We start from the raw sequence: 15,209 nt of genomic DNA, 5'->3' as shown, positions 1-15,209 counted from the left end.
ACCCAAAGTAGTGTCGTGTGTGGTTTAGCTTGTGTGGATCTCACAGAACCAACACATTTTGTCCTTCCTTAAGAAAATAAATAAATTAATCATAGGTGAGGGGCACCATGTCCTTGCTCTTTCATTAGCCGTGTGGCAGTTACCTGAGAATAAAATGTCACTTATTTAGATTTATATGTGATGAGATGGAAAACAATGACCGGCCTTACCTGCACCAGAAATATGATAAGGAAATAAAAGTTGGCTACTCTTCTGAATTGTTCAAATAAATTCTTGGGTATAAAGTTCCAAAATGTGTACTGCATAAAAGAAAAACAAACATCCATCATTGAGATCAGATTTTACTCTCGTAGTGTTACTCTAGGGCATAGTAAGTAGCACTGGATTTTACAGTACAAAATGTTTAGCTTTAGATATAAAACTCATAATTCATAATTTAGAGTGTTTGTTGACAGCTAAGACGGCTGAAACAAAGTGTGTACTCTGAAACACGTATGTAAATTACCTAACTCCAGAGAATTCAAGATAAAACGCAAGGTAGCTCAACAATAGTTTGATTATTAAGATGTCTTTTATAAAACGTAAACCTGTGATCATTAACTCAACACATTAGCATTTTACTTCAGTAATTTCTGCATGATCTCTCCTCTGAGTGAGAGCATGACAGTGAGCTGAATGGAAGCCTTCACCCAGCTCCAGGCAGCTTCTGAGGCAGGTGTGTTTCTTGTCCACAGCTCAGGCACAGGGGCTTTGAGGCCTCAGGGGGAAGGACAGGAAAAGGAGGGGAAGGAGGGCAGAGAGGGGATGGGGGGAGGGAGGTGAAGGAGGGAAGGAGGGGAATGAGGGCAGAGAGGGGATGGGGGGGAGGGAGGTGAAGGAGGGAAGAAAGGAGGAAAAGGAGGGGAAGGAGGGTAGAGAGGGGATGGCGGGGAGGGAGGCGAAGGAGGGAAGGAGGGGAATGGGGAATGAGGGAAGGAAGAGAAGAAAGGAGGAAAAGGAGGGGAAGGAGGGCAGAGAGGGGATGGGGGGAGGGAGGTGAAGGAGGGAAGGAGGGGAATGAGGGCAGAGAGGGGATGGGGGGAGGGAGGTGAAGGAGGGAAGAAAGGAGGAAAAGGAGGGGAAGGAGGGCAGAGAGGGGATGGGGGGAGGGAGGTGAAGGAGGGAAGGAGGGGAATGAGGGAAGGAAGGGAAGAAAGGAGGAAAAGGAGGGGAAGGAGGGCAGAGAGGGAAGGGAGGGGAAGGAGAAGGAAGGAGGAAAAGGAGGGGAAGGGGAGGAAAAGGAGGGGAAGGAGAGGAAAAGGAGGGGAAGGGGAGGAAAAGGAGGGGAAGGAGAGGAAGGAGGAGAAGGAGGGGAAGGAGAGGAAGGAGGGGAGGGAGGGGAAGGAAGGCAGGGAGGGGAGGGAGAGGAAGGAGGGAAGGAGGGGAATGAGAGAAGGAGGGGAGGGAGGGGAAGGAGGGAAGGAGGGGAATGAGAGAAGGAGGGGAAGGAGAGCAGGGAGGAGAGGGAGGGGAAGGAGGGCAGGGAGCAGAGGGAGGGGAGGGAGGGGAAGGAGGGCAGGGAGGGGGGCAAGGGGAAGGAGGACAGGGAGGGGAGGGTGGGGAGGGAGGGGAAGGAGGGCAGGGAGGGGAGGGAGGGGAAGGAGGGCAGGGAGGGGAGGGAGGGGAAGGAGGGTGGGGAGGGGAAGGAGGGGAAGGAAGGAGGGAAGGAGGGGAAGGAAGGAGGAAAAGGAGGGGAAGGAGAGGAAGGAGGGAGAATGCCCAGCCACCACAGCATCTCCTCTCCACACTTCTCATTTTGCTTCTGTAGCAGTTTCATTCAACTTCTGTGTTGAAAACAACAACGTCCCAGATGTCACGAACCTTCACTGAGTTTGGAAATAGTTTCTGAAATTTCATCTGGCATGTTTTTACGCCATAATGAAGACAGTCTACCAAAACCTGAAGAAGGTCTCACAGCCTGTGCTGCGGCCTCTGCCATCTGTGTGTCTCTTCAACGGGGCTTATTTCAAAATCCCATTCCAAGGTGGGTTCTGGCTCCTGGAAGCCAGAAGTAGTTGTCAAATTCTCACACCAAGAATTTCTTTAATTCCAGGCTCATGAATATAAGTTATTTACAATTCAATGTAGCAACTAAAGCCTGGTATGGTCCTAAACTAACCAACATGTTCTGAATTTGGTGTTTACAAATATTTCAGAGGAAATCCATGTGCGTCTTTTAAAACTTCTCTGCCTCAAGCTTCCAGTGGCTTAGAGAGTATATAAGGAATTTCCAGTTTCTATTCTAATTCACATTTACAAAGTGATTTTACCTTTCATAATAAAGTTCCTTAATGAGGGTAAAAACAGAGTAGTGGCTCCCCCCAGTTCATGACAACTACGACCATATTTTCAGTTCCCGTCTCAGGTTGACTGTAATAAAAAAGGCAAGGGGAGCTCCAGAAGAGAGTCTCTGGAGTTTTAAAGAAGAAACTAACTTTCCATGTCCTCCCTAGGTCATCCCGCCCTACCCATCCAAACACCCTTATTTTCCATGTGTTGTTTGATACCAGGTTTTTATCAGGTATGTGTTTTGCAAATCTATTCTCCCAGTCAGTGGCTCATATTTTAATTCTCTTAACTGTATTTTGCAAAGCTCAAGTTTTTAATCTTCACGAAGTCCAACTTATCAATTTTCCTTTCATGAATAGTGTTTTTGGTGTTATCCAAAAACTTGTTGCCAAACCCAAGGTCACCTAGACTTTCTCCTACATTTCTATGAGTTTCATTATTATACATTTTACATTTAGGTCTGTGACTCATTTTGAGTTAATTTTCTTGAACGGTGTGTGATCACTGTCTAGAGTCACTGTTGCTGGTTTTTTTTTTTTTTTTTTTTGTATGTCCAGTTTTTCTAGCACTATTTGTTGAAAAGAAATAGTGCTTTTCTGTCTGCCCTGAATTGCCTTTGCTCCTTTGTCAAAGATGGGTTGACGATCTGGGTAGATGGGTTGACTATCTGGGTGAATGGGTTGACTATCTTGGTGGATTTACTGGGTGGATCTACTCCCAGGCTCTCTATGATGTTTCACTGATCTATTTGTCTGTTCTTTTCTTTTTTTTTTTTGTGAGACGGCGTCTCGCTCTGTTGCCCAGGCTGGAGTGCAGTGGCGCAATCTCGGCTCACCGCAAGCTCTGCCTCCTGGGTTCACGCCATTCTCCTGCCTCAGCCTCCTGAGTAATTGGGACTACAGGCGCCCACCACCACGCCCGGCTAATTTTTTCTGTATTTTTAGTAGAGATGGGGTTTCACCGTGTTGGCCAGGTTGGTCTCAATCTCCTGACCTCGTGATCCGCCCGCCTCGGCCTCCCAAAGTGCTGGGATGACAGGTGTGAGCCACCGCGCCCAGCCGCTATTTCTCTATTCTTTCAGCAACACCACACTGTCTTGATTACCGTAGTTTTACAGTAAGTCCTAAAGTGGGCTAGTGTCAGTTCTCCAACTTGGTTCAATACTGCGAGGCTATTCTGGGTCTTTTGCCTTTCCATATAAATGCAGAATCAGTTTGTTGATATCTAGAAATTAACTTGCTGGGAATTTGATTAGGACAGGTCAAAGTGGGAAGAACTGACATCTTAAAAACATGGAGTTTTCCCATCCATGAACATGGAACATCTCTCCATTAATTTAAGTCTTTGATTTCGTTACAGTTTTGTCGTTTTCCTTACCTAGACCTTGTACATATCTTGTTAGATTTATACCTATGTAATTTGGTGGGTGGGGGGGTTAAATGTAAATAGTGTTGTTTTCAATTTCAAATTCCAACTGTTCATTGCTGGCATATAGGATAGCGATTAATTTTTGCCTCCTGCAACCATGCTATAATCGCCTCTAACATCCAGAAGTTTTTTTGTTATTGTTGGTTCTTTGGGATTTTCTGCATGGACAATCATATCACTTGTGAACAAAGATAGTCTTATTCCTTCCTTCCCAATCTGTAGGCCTTTTATTCCCATTTCTACTCTTACTGTATTAGCTAGGATTTCCAGTACAATGCTGCATAAGAAGAGTGATAAGGGATTTCTTGCCTTTTTTCCAATCTTAGGGTGAAACCGTCTCGTTTTTCACCATTAAGTATGACGTCAGGTGTAGGGCTTTTATTCCCATTTCTACTCTTACTGTATTCGCTAGGATTTCCAGTACAATGCTGAATAAGAACAGTGATAAGGGATTTCTTGCCTTTTTTCCAATCTTAGGGTGAAACCATCTCATTTTTCACCATTAAGTATGACGTCAGCTGTAGGGCTTTTCGGAGATGCTCTTTATGAAGCTCAGGAAATTTCCCTCTGTTCTTAGTTTGCTGCAGTACATGAGTGGGTAGTGAATTTTGTCAAATTCTTTTTCTGCACCTATTGATATAATCATGTAAGTTTTCTTTTTTAGCCTGTAAATATTATGGGTTATATTAGTCGATTTTCAAATGTTGAATCAGCCTTGCATACCTAGGATAAACCCACTTGGTCATGGTGTATAATTCTTTTTATACATTGTTGAATTGGACTTGCTAATATTTTATTGAGAATCGTTGCTTCTATGTTCATGAGAAATACTGGTGTGTGATATCATCTTTCTGGTAATATCTTTTTCTGGTTTTGGTTTTAGGGTAATGCTGGCCTCATAGAATGAATTAGAAAATGTTCCTTCTGCTTCTATTACCTGGAAGAGATTGTAGAGAATTGATTTTTTTTTTTCCTTAAATGTTTGCTAGAATTCACCAGTGAAAACATCTGAGTCTTGTGCTTTCCGTTTTGGAAGAGTATTAATTATTGATTCCATTTCTTTTAATTGATGTAGGCCCACCCAGATTATATTTCTCCTTGTTTGAGTTTTGGTAGATAGTGTTTTTCAAGAAACTGGTCAATTTTATCTAAGTTACCAAGTTTATGGGTGTAGGGCTGTTCATGATATTCCTTTTAATCTTTTTATTAGCCATGTTACCAGTAGTGATGCCCCTCTTTTATTTCTGATGTTTGGAATTTGTGTCTCTTTTCTTTTTCCCTTGTTTAGCCTGGCTAAAGTTTTATTGATTTTATTGATTTTTTTTTCAAAGAACCAGCTTTTGATGTTTAAAATTTTCTCTGATTTCCTGTTTTCAATTTCATTAATTTCTGTTCTAATGTTTATTATTAATTTTTTTTTAAGTTTCCTAATGTTGAAGCTTGTAGATTTTGGATCTTTCTTCTTTTCTAATCTATGTAGTCAATACTATAAATTTCCCTCTAAGCACTGCTTTTCCTGCATCCCACAAGATTTGATAAGTTATATTTTTTGTTTAGCTTAAAATATTTTTATGCCTCTTGAGACTTCTTTGATTCATGTGTTATTTAGTAGTGTTTTGTTTAATCTCCAAGTATTTTGGGATTTTCCAGTTAACTTTGTTATTTATTTATTTCTAGTTTAATTCTACTGTGGTCTGAAAGAGTACTTGGTGTGATTTCTATTCTTTGAAAAGGTGCTAAGGTGTATTTTATGGCCCAGAATGTGATCTGTCATGGCAAATGTTCCATGTGAACTTGAGAAGAATGTGTGGTCTGCTATTGTCGAATGAAGTATTTTATAAATTGTCAGGCCTCTGAGCCCAAGCTAAGCCTGTGACCTGCACATATACACCCAGATGGCCTGGAGCAACTGAAGAACCACAAAAGATGACATTCCACCTTTGTGATTTGTTCCTGCCTCACCCCAACTAATCAATCGACCTTGTGACATCCCCCCCCCCCCCCCGGACAATGAGTCTCATGACCTCCCCACCCTGCACCTTGTGACCCCCGCCCCTGCCCACAAGGGATAACCACCTTTAACTGTAATTTTCCACTACATACCCAAATCCTATAGAACTGCCCCACCTCCATCTCCCTTTGCTGACTCCTTTCTCGGACTCAGCCCACTTGCATCCAAGTGAATAAACAGCCTTGTTGCTCACACAAAGCCTATTGGTGGACTCTCTTCACATGGACGCGTGAGACTTAAAGGTCCATTAGGTCCAAGGGACTGATGGTGCTGTTCAGTTCAACCGTGTCCTTACTGATTTTCTGCCTGTGGACAGAGGTGATGAAGTGTCCAAATATAACAGTGGGTTTTCTTTCTCTTTCCAGTTCTATCCGTTTTTGCCTCACATATTTTGACCCTCTGTTGTTACAGAGACATTGAGAATTGTTATGTTGTCTTGGAGAACTGACCTCTTTGTTGTTCGGCAATGCCCCTCTTTATCCCTGGTAACTTCTCTTGTTCTGAAGTCTGCTTTGTCTAAAATTAATATAGCTAATCTTGTGTCCCTTTGAGTAGTAGCAGCATGGTCCATCTTCCTCTATCTCTTAAACCCGTGTTTTTATATTTAAAGTGCCTTTCCTGCACACAACATATGGTTAGGTCTTGTTTTTTCTATTCTGACAGTTTCTGTATTTGGTTTATTTAGACAATTCACACTTAAAGTGATTATTAATATAGCTGGATTAATATTGACCATATTTGTAACTGACTTTTATTCCTTTCTTCATAGTCTTTGTTTCTTCTGTGACTTATACTTTTTTCCTGCCATCTTGGGTTTTAATTGAGCATTTGATGTGACTATTTTCTCTCCTGTCTTAGAATATCAACTATACTTATTTTTTAAAAAAATTACTTAGTGGTTGCACTAGAGGCCACAATACACGTCCACTCTCACATAACCCGCACTGTGTGTGTGGCGCAGATTCCTCGCAACAGCATGCCCAGTTCCTTCTTGCCCCCCAGGGCACTGCTGTCATACATTTCATTCACCCCTGAGCAATCACCACTGAATAAGTGCTATTATCATTCTGAATAAAGTACTCTCTGTTAGACCAATTAAGAACACAAAAAGCAAGCTGGGTGCTGTGGCCTGTAATCCTAGCACTTCAGGAGGCTGAGGCGGTGGATCCCTTGAGCCCAGAAGTTCTAAACCCGCCTGGGCAACATGGTGAGATCACGTCTCTAAAAGAAATAAAAAACAACAAAAAAGCAAAATATTTAATTTTACTACCTTCACTTATTCCTTCTTGCTACGGTTTGAATGTGTCCCCTCCAAAATTCAGGTGTTGCCAATGTGACAACTAGTCACGGTCCCAGGAGGCGGGGCCTTCAAGAGGTGATTCCGCCATGCGGGCTCCTCCCTCATGAATGGGATTAGGTGCCTGTATAAAAGGGCTCGGCAGAGGGAGTTTGCCCCTTTGCCCTTTTGCCTTCTGCCACATAAGGACACAGCCTTCCCCCCCTCCAGAGGATGCAGTGCTCAAGGAGCCATCTTGGAAGCAGAGACGGGGCCCTCACCAGACACCAAACCTGCCAGTGTCTTGATTTTGGACTTCCCAGACTCTAGAACTGTGGGGAAATCAATGTCTCTTCTCTATAAATTACCCAGTCTGTGGTATTCTGTTGTAACAGCACAAAAACTCACACTTCAGTGCTCTGTTCTTTCCTAAGTAGACCTGAATTTCTGACCTATATAATTTTCCTTCTTTCTGAAGAACTTTTAACATTTCTTGCAAGGGAGGTCTACTGGCAATGAATTCGCTCAATTTTTGTTTGCCTGAAAAAGTCTTTATTTCTCCTTCACGTATGAAGGATAATTTTATGAGATACAGAATTCTGGGTTGCTGACTTTTTCTTTCAACACTTTAAATATTTTTCATTATTCTTTTCTTCCTTGGATGGTTTCTGGAAGAAAGTTTGATATAATTCTTACCCTTGTTTCTCAGCAGGTAAAATGTTCTTTTCCTGTGGCTTCTTTCAAGATTTTTTCTGAGTCTAATTTTCTGCAATTTAAATGTGATATGTCTAGGTGTACCCTTTTTAAAAAATTTATTCTGCTTTTGTATTTATCTCTGAGCTTCCTGGATCTGTAGTTTGGCATCTGCCATTAATTTTGGAAATAGCCACTTTTACTGGAGATATTTCTTCTCTCTTCTTTTGTTTTTTTCATTATGTATATATGCTTTACCTTTTTTTTTTGAGATGGAGTTTTCACTCTGGCTGCCCAGGGTGGAGTGCAGTGGTGCTATCTTGGCTCACTGCAACCTCTGCCTCCCGGCTTCAAGGGATTCTTGTGCCTCAGCCTCCCAAGTAGCTGGGATTACAGGCACCTGCCACCACACCTGGCTAATTTTTTAAAAAAAATTTTTTATTTTTTGTATTTTCAGTACAGACGGGGTTTCACCATGTTGGCCAGTCTTGTCTCAAACTCCTGACCTCAGGTGATCTTGCCCACCTTAGCCTCCCAAAGCGCCAGGATTACAGGCGTGAGCCACCGTGCCTGGCCTGCTTCACCTATTGTAATTGTCCACAGTTCTGTTCTGTTTCTTCACTCTTTTTTCCTCTTTGCTCTTCAGTTTGGAAAGTTTCTATGGACATGTCTCAAGGTCACGGGTCCTTTGCACACCACGTCAGTCTCTGAGCAGCCTGTATTATAAATCCCCGATGTGGCTAGGGCAGGTGTATGATTCTATGGGCATGTCTCAAGGTCACGGGTCCTTTGACACCGCGTCAGTCTCTGAGCAGCCTGTATTATAAATCCCCGATGTGGCTAGGGCAGGTGTATGATTCTATGGGCATGTCTCAAGGTCACGGGTCCTTTGCACACCACGTCAGTCTCTGAGCAGCCTGTATTATAAATCCCCGATGTGGCTAGGGCAGGTGTATGATTCTATGGGCATGTCTCAAGGTCACGGGTCCTTTGACACCGCGTCAGTCTCTGAGCAGCCTGTATTATAAATCCCCGATGTGGCTAGGGCAGGTGTATGATTCTATGGGCATGTCTCAAGGTCACGGGTCCTTTGCACACCACGTCAGTCTCTGAGCAGCCTGTATTATAAATCCCCGATGTGGCTAGGGCAGGTGTATGATTCTATGGGCATGTCTCAAGGTCACGGGTCCTTTGCACACCACGTCAGTCTCTGAGCAGCCTGTATTATAAATCCCCGATGTGGCTAGGGCAGGTGTATGATTCTATGGGCATGTCTCAAGGTCACGGGTCCTTTGACACCGCGTCAGTCTCTGAGCAGCCTGTATTATAAATCCCCGATGTGGCTAGGGCAGGTGTATGATTCTATGGGCATGTCTCAAGGTCACGGGTCCTTTGCACACCACGTCAGTCTCTGAGCAGCCTGTATTATAAATCCCCGATGTGGCTAGGGCAGGTGTATGATTCTATGGGCATGTCTCAAGGTCACGGGTCCTTTGCACACCACGTCAGTCTCTGAGCAGCCTGTATTATAAATCCCCGATGTGGCTAGGGCAGGTGTATGATTCTATGGGCATGTCTCAAGGTCACGGGTCCTTTGCACACCACGTCAGTCTCTGAGCAGCCTGTATTATAAATCCCCGATGTGGCTAGGGCAGGTGTATGATTCTATGGGCATGTCTCAAGGTCACGGGTCCTTTGCACACCACGTCAGTCTCTGAGCAGCCTGTATTATAAATCCCCGATGTGGCTAGGGCAGGTGTATGATTCTATGGGCATGTCTCAAGGTCACGGGTCCTTTGACACCGCGTCAATCTCCGTACAGTCTGTATTACAAATCCCCAAAGTAGTTAGGACAGGTGTATGAGTTTCTTTTGCTGCTATGACAAATTCCACTTTGTGACTTAAAACAACGCAAATTTATTACCTTACTGTTCTGGAGGTCAGAAGTTTGCAACGGGTTTCACTGGGTTAAAATTAAAGTATCAGCAGGGCTGGTTCCTTCCTGGAGGCTCCAGGGAGAAACTTTTCTTGCCTCTTCTTGCTTCCTGCAGAGGCTGCCTACATCCTTTGGTCCCCTTCAACCTCTGAAGCCAGTCGTAGCTCGGACAGTCTGTTCTGCCTCCCTCTTCCACTCACAAGTGCCTCTGTGGTTACTTTTGGCCACGTGAATAGTTCTATAATCACCTCCCTATTTTAATGTCAGCTGTTTGGCAATCTTGATTCCCTGGCCACAGACAGTGTCACAGTCAGAGGTTCTGGGGATCAGGATGTGGACATCTGTGGGAGGCCATCCTTCTGCCTGCCACACTAGGTTTTCTTCATGGGAATGCAACCAAATTGAGAACCAAAAGGCAAGAGCTCTGGATGGAAAAGTAGCCATACAAACTGAGACAGAGTAGAGAACACATGGCTAGCTCTTCATTCCTTTTGTTTCTCATTCAGGAAAAAAGCAAACAAAAACACCAGATTGCCAATAAAAGTATAGGCACTTTCTTCCTTTACAAAAACCACAATCTTAATTCACAATTTGCTAACCCCACCTCAAGACAATTTAGGTACTCTATCGAAATTCTGGAAATATTTACTCTTTAGCATACTATGAAACACATAGACTTCAGAGTCAGTCCCCACATTCGATCCTGGCCCTGCCATTTAAAAACCATGTAAACTTCAGCAAATTATTTAATGATTCTGAGCTCTAGTTTTCTTGTGTATACAACTTGGCAAACATTACACATGTGATCGATCTTTTCAAATATTTGAGAAAGATATATTTTCTCTCAAATGGGCCATAATGAAAAACTCAGTTACTCTCCATTAGCTTTTAAAAGGACACATTAAAGAAATACCTTAGCCCACCCATGTGAGGCCAGTCTTACTTTCCAGCATCCAAGCCAACAAATTTATTATAATTATACGTTTCCACAAATTTCTATAATACATCACTCAGTAACAAAGTCACATTAATGAAAAAAGAGTCTACTTAAAATTCCACCTTTCATTTACTGAAGTACTTTCAGATGAAAAGTACACGCTGTCCAGGATTCCTTCCAAAGGACCCTTGGAACTAAAGTGAAGGTGCAGATGGAACAGGCTGGCCACAAGCTGGGAACTGTGACAGTGGAGACGAGCCACAGAGATTTACAATGCTCCTCTCTATGGTTTTGAAAGTTCCCATGTTATACGAGGAAGTTTTGGTAATATTTATGAGATAAAATATGATCTGCAATCCTTCCAAACATGCAGATCTACTTCCATCAGGCCTGGAAGGCTGTGCAAACTCATGGACTTGCCATAACTTATTTATTTATTTATTTTGAGATGAAGTCTCACTCTGTCACCCAGGCTGGAGTGCAGTGGCGCCATCTCGGCTCACTGCAACCTCTGCCTCCCAGGTTCAAGCGATTCTCGTGCCTCAGCCTCCCGAGTAGCTGGGATTACAGGCAACCCCCCAAGATGCCCGGCTAATTTTTGTATTTTTACTAGAGACGGGATTTCACCATGTTGCCCAGGCTGATCTTGAACTCCTGACTTCAGGTGATCCACCTGCCTCAGCCTCCCAAAGTGCTGGAATTACAGGCCTGAGTCACTGCACCTGGCAGGGCCTTGCCATATTTGAATGTTACTGTACAGCTTTGGAATCTGAAACCACCTGCATGATTGCTTTATTCTTTTTTTCTTTTCTTTTCTTGAGACAGGGTCTTACTCTGTCTGTCACCCAGGCTGGAGTGCGTTGGCACAATCTCGGCTCACTGCAACCTCTGCCTCCCGGGTTCAAGCGATTTTCCTGCCTCGACCTCCCGAGTAGCTAGAAATACAGGCGCCCGCCACCACGCCCAGCTAATTTTTTATTTTTTGGTAGAGACAGGATTTCACCATGTTGGCCAGGCTTGTCTAGAACTCCTGACCTCGTGATCCGCCCGCTTCGGCCTCCCAAAGTTCTGGGATTACAGGTGTGAGCCACTGCGCCCGGCCTCAATTGCTTTATTCTAATCAGGCACTGAGGGCCGCAGCCAAGCCCCATGATGCTGTGTAATCTCTATGTTTCACAGAGTAAGTTATTACTGCTGACCATTACTATTGTCAAAAGGAGGGTTATTAATTCCTGGTGATGTCTAACAAGAAAAGTGAAATCCCAGTGAACTCATTTAAAGGGTCGTGACTGCACTGACACAGCAGTACCATCGGGATACAATCAACTGAAATGAGCATTTTATTCCACACGTTAGAGCGGGAAGGCTGACAACGGTGGACAGTTTTCCTTTGCTCATCGTTGTTGAATTGTAAAAATGTAAGTATTTGCCTGGGGACACAATGTAATGTAACACTGGGCCCTTCAACTGTGATACAATCAGTAGATGTCCTCAGTCCTGGGAGCTCCTGGCGTGAAAGCCACAGCACAGAACCAAGTGGTTTTCCTCCTACAGGAAATCTGGGAAAACCGAGTGGCGCTTGGCACCTCTCTTCACCTCCAAAGACACCATGCATTTTGCTGAATGACACGGGACAGTCATTCTTTTCGTTTCTCACTTGTACGACAGACGCCATAGCCAGAGTCCACAGCTGCCCTGGCTCTGATTTTGGCCCTGAGCTGGAACGCCTCACTAGTGTCTGAGCCTCAGGTTTCCGCTGCCTCCTGTCTCTCGTGGAAGCCAGTCTCTGGTTTTGTGTTACTCGCCAGCAGTGTGGTGTGCAGACAGGGAAGAGCATGGCCTCACCTGGCCTGCCTCTGGCCTCTGGCTGCGAGACGAACCCGGGCACTGTCCTCTGCCAGCAGCCCAGGCGCCCGCAGGAGCACCTGCCAGCTGTCTGAAGCCTCAGCTAGTGTTCACCTGAACACAGCTCCAGCACCACGGGGCCCACCTGACAGTCCTGAAACAGGCGGGGACACCGGACACCCATCTGCTTGGGACAAGCAGCCACTCGCATGGAACTGAGGTCACTCTTTTGTTTATGACCGGGAGGCAGGGATGCAAAACACAGAAAATTATGCCAGGATGGTGGATTACTGATGCTGGAAATTCGTAAGCGCCCAGAGGGGCTGTTAAGAAAAGCACCCCTGGATGGGCGCGGTGACTCACGTCTGTAAACCCAGCACTTTGGGAGGCCGAGGTGGGTGAATCACCTGAGGTCAGGAGTTCAAGACCAGCCTGGCCAACAATGGCAAAACCCCATCTTTGCTAAAAACATAAAAATTAGCTAGGTGTGGTGGTGGGCACCTGTAGTTCCAGCTACTTGGGAGGCTGAGGCAGGAGAATCACTTAAACCCGGGCGGTGGAGGTTGCAGTGAGCCAGGATCGCACCATTGCACTCCAGCCTGGGCACAGAGAGAGACTCTGTCTCAAAAATGAAAAGAAAGGGCCCCTGGCTCTGCGGAAGGAAGTCCAAGCCCAGTGCCAGATTACAGGGGCTCTATCCTCTTCTGTGGCCTCAGGCACATGACTGAGCTCTAAGCCTCAGCTTCCTCATGAATACATTGGTAATCATCAGTATTGGTGGGCTCACAGGGTTGTTTTAGAGATTACATGATATAATAAACATGGAAATCATTTATACAAATATAAGTCATGAAAACACTGGCTATACCTACGAATTGTAGAGGGAATTTTTCCTCCCCAATTACCAGAAGGATTCAACTTTCTTGAAGGCATGGAGGGACAGTATAGGCTAAGCCAAGATTTAATTCTGTAGCCTCCTGTGGGCAAAGCTGGGAACCATGTGAATTCTGTGCCCCGAAGTACAAATCTGGAAAAGGAGGCATGCAGTGATCCATCCCTTTCTGGAGTTCAGGATTCCCCACGTGGGGGGTGCAAGCAGGCCTGGGGGAGCTCTGCACAGCACAGGAAGCAGGGAACGGGGCGTGCTGGGCTGCCATTTCAGGTTTTGACACTGCCCAAAGTCTCTTCCCCCAAGAAGGAAACAAACTCTATCATCACCGATCACCAGTAACTGCACTTCCGTCAAACAGATGAGAAGTTAAAAATAATCCGACAGCATTTTCATCCTCTATTACGACTTCTTCCATGACAAAGGCTTTCATCCTTTGATTTCATAAAAGCAAACTTGCTGAGAACAAGCTTCTGTGGCACTTAAAAAGTCTTAACTACTAGCATTTCTTTTTTTTAGGTAGAAATCATTTCCTCCGCCACCCCAGGAAAACGTAGATACATTATCACAAATGTATTCTCCAAAATCAGTCGTAAACTTAGGTCTTACGAATTAAACAGCATTTTTTTTTCACACATCCTGAGCTGTTAAATGAAAACAATTATGAGTCATCAATTCCAGGCTCGAGAATTCCACTTTGGTTTATCTGGATCAAGGTTACTGTCAGGCCAGCTACCTGCCTAGATTCCAGACTCCAGCCTTTCTGAGGGCCTTTCCTTCCTGAGTTCCATTAGCAAAAGAGGTATTGCCGGATGTAATTTTCCCTTGAAATTACACAACCTCATCCACTTGAAACTGAGACTAAGCTGCTAATCCCACCTCTGTGAAGAGCGAAGATCTCAATGCATGGGCGGATTTGACAGCCCCCTTCTGTCCTTGGAGGTGGAGATGAAAGGCGGCCAAGTGCTCTCCTGGCCCCGCCACACCCTCCACCTGCACTCAGATGGCGCTCCTGAGAGGCTGTTGACCCCGGTCTGTGCGTTCCTGAGTGAGGGCTTCCTGGTAGGAAGGAGACTTACGGCTTCTCAAAGGTCCTGGAAAGCAGCAATAAGCCCACAAAACCCATCCTGACAACCTGCCCACCGCAGGGCTTCCCGGATCAGAAACTGAAGAGACCTCGAGGGGCTCCAGTTCCACAGGGAGCAGCGGAGAGGAAGGGCCCAGCCGAGAGGGAGAGAGGGTAGCACAGAGCCAGGGAGCAGGGCCAGGCGGCGCGAAGCCACCGAGGCCACTGCCTGCAGTGACGTTCGAAACGGACAGTAGGAAAAGGACAAAACTTGAATGACACAGCAGAGGGGTCAGGAGTGGGAGGCAGAAATCGCCATGCTCTGTCATCTCCTCCAAAGCCGCCATGGGCAATGACAGAAGTGCAGCTTCCCGCCAGCCCCTGCCAGGGGGACCAGGACCCTCCTCCAATGCCTGGATCAAGCTTTGCCGCTGCTGCTGGTTTCTTCCCTGTGGCCCCACACAGCACCCTCATCTGCAGGGAGAACCAGGCATGTGGGGCTGTCGGGCGAGCTCTGCCCCAGGAAGGGAGAAGCCAGCTCCCAGGGGGCAGGCTGGGTGATGCCTTCATGGCCCCCATCCGGCTCAAATGAGCCACGCTGTGCGGGGGGGCCGCGGTTCCACACGCCCATCACCCATATCCTGGAATCCTGCCCTACATGTCCACAATGGCACCGCGTGTGGACACCTGGGTGCTTCCTGCCTCTCTGTACTCTGGGCTGCGCAGGCTGAGTTCTAAGCAGTATGTTTGGGATTTGTTTTGGGCTGGAGGGTGGGGGATGGGTGAAGTACATATAAGCT

The 15,209-nt window shown here is 45.6% G+C and overlaps 1 protein-coding gene across 13 annotated transcripts in view; it reads right to left on the bottom strand.

The window, feature by feature from the left end:
- Nucleotides 1-15,209, bottom strand: part of ATP11A (ATPase phospholipid transporting 11A) — a 198,081-nt gene that overhangs the window by 82,159 nt on the left and 100,713 nt on the right. For 12 of the 13 annotated variants that reach the window (XM_009427269.5, XM_509744.9, XM_009427270.5 and 9 more), the window contains exon 3: nt 210-299. The exons of the other annotated variant lie outside the window; for it this stretch is intronic. In XM_009427269.5, coding sequence (XP_009425544.3) covers nt 210-299 — 90 coding nt within the window. The remainder of the gene's footprint in view (nt 1-209; nt 300-15,209) is intronic. 13 annotated transcript variants of the gene reach the window in all.

The sequence above is a fragment of the Pan troglodytes genome, chromosome 14, assembly GCF_028858775.2.
Source record: "Pan troglodytes isolate AG18354 chromosome 14, NHGRI_mPanTro3-v2.0_pri, whole genome shotgun sequence".
Taxonomy (NCBI): Eukaryota; Metazoa; Chordata; class Mammalia; order Primates; family Hominidae; genus Pan; species Pan troglodytes.
Note: the sequence above shows the minus strand (reverse complement) of the source record. Positions and strands in the feature narration are given on the sequence as shown.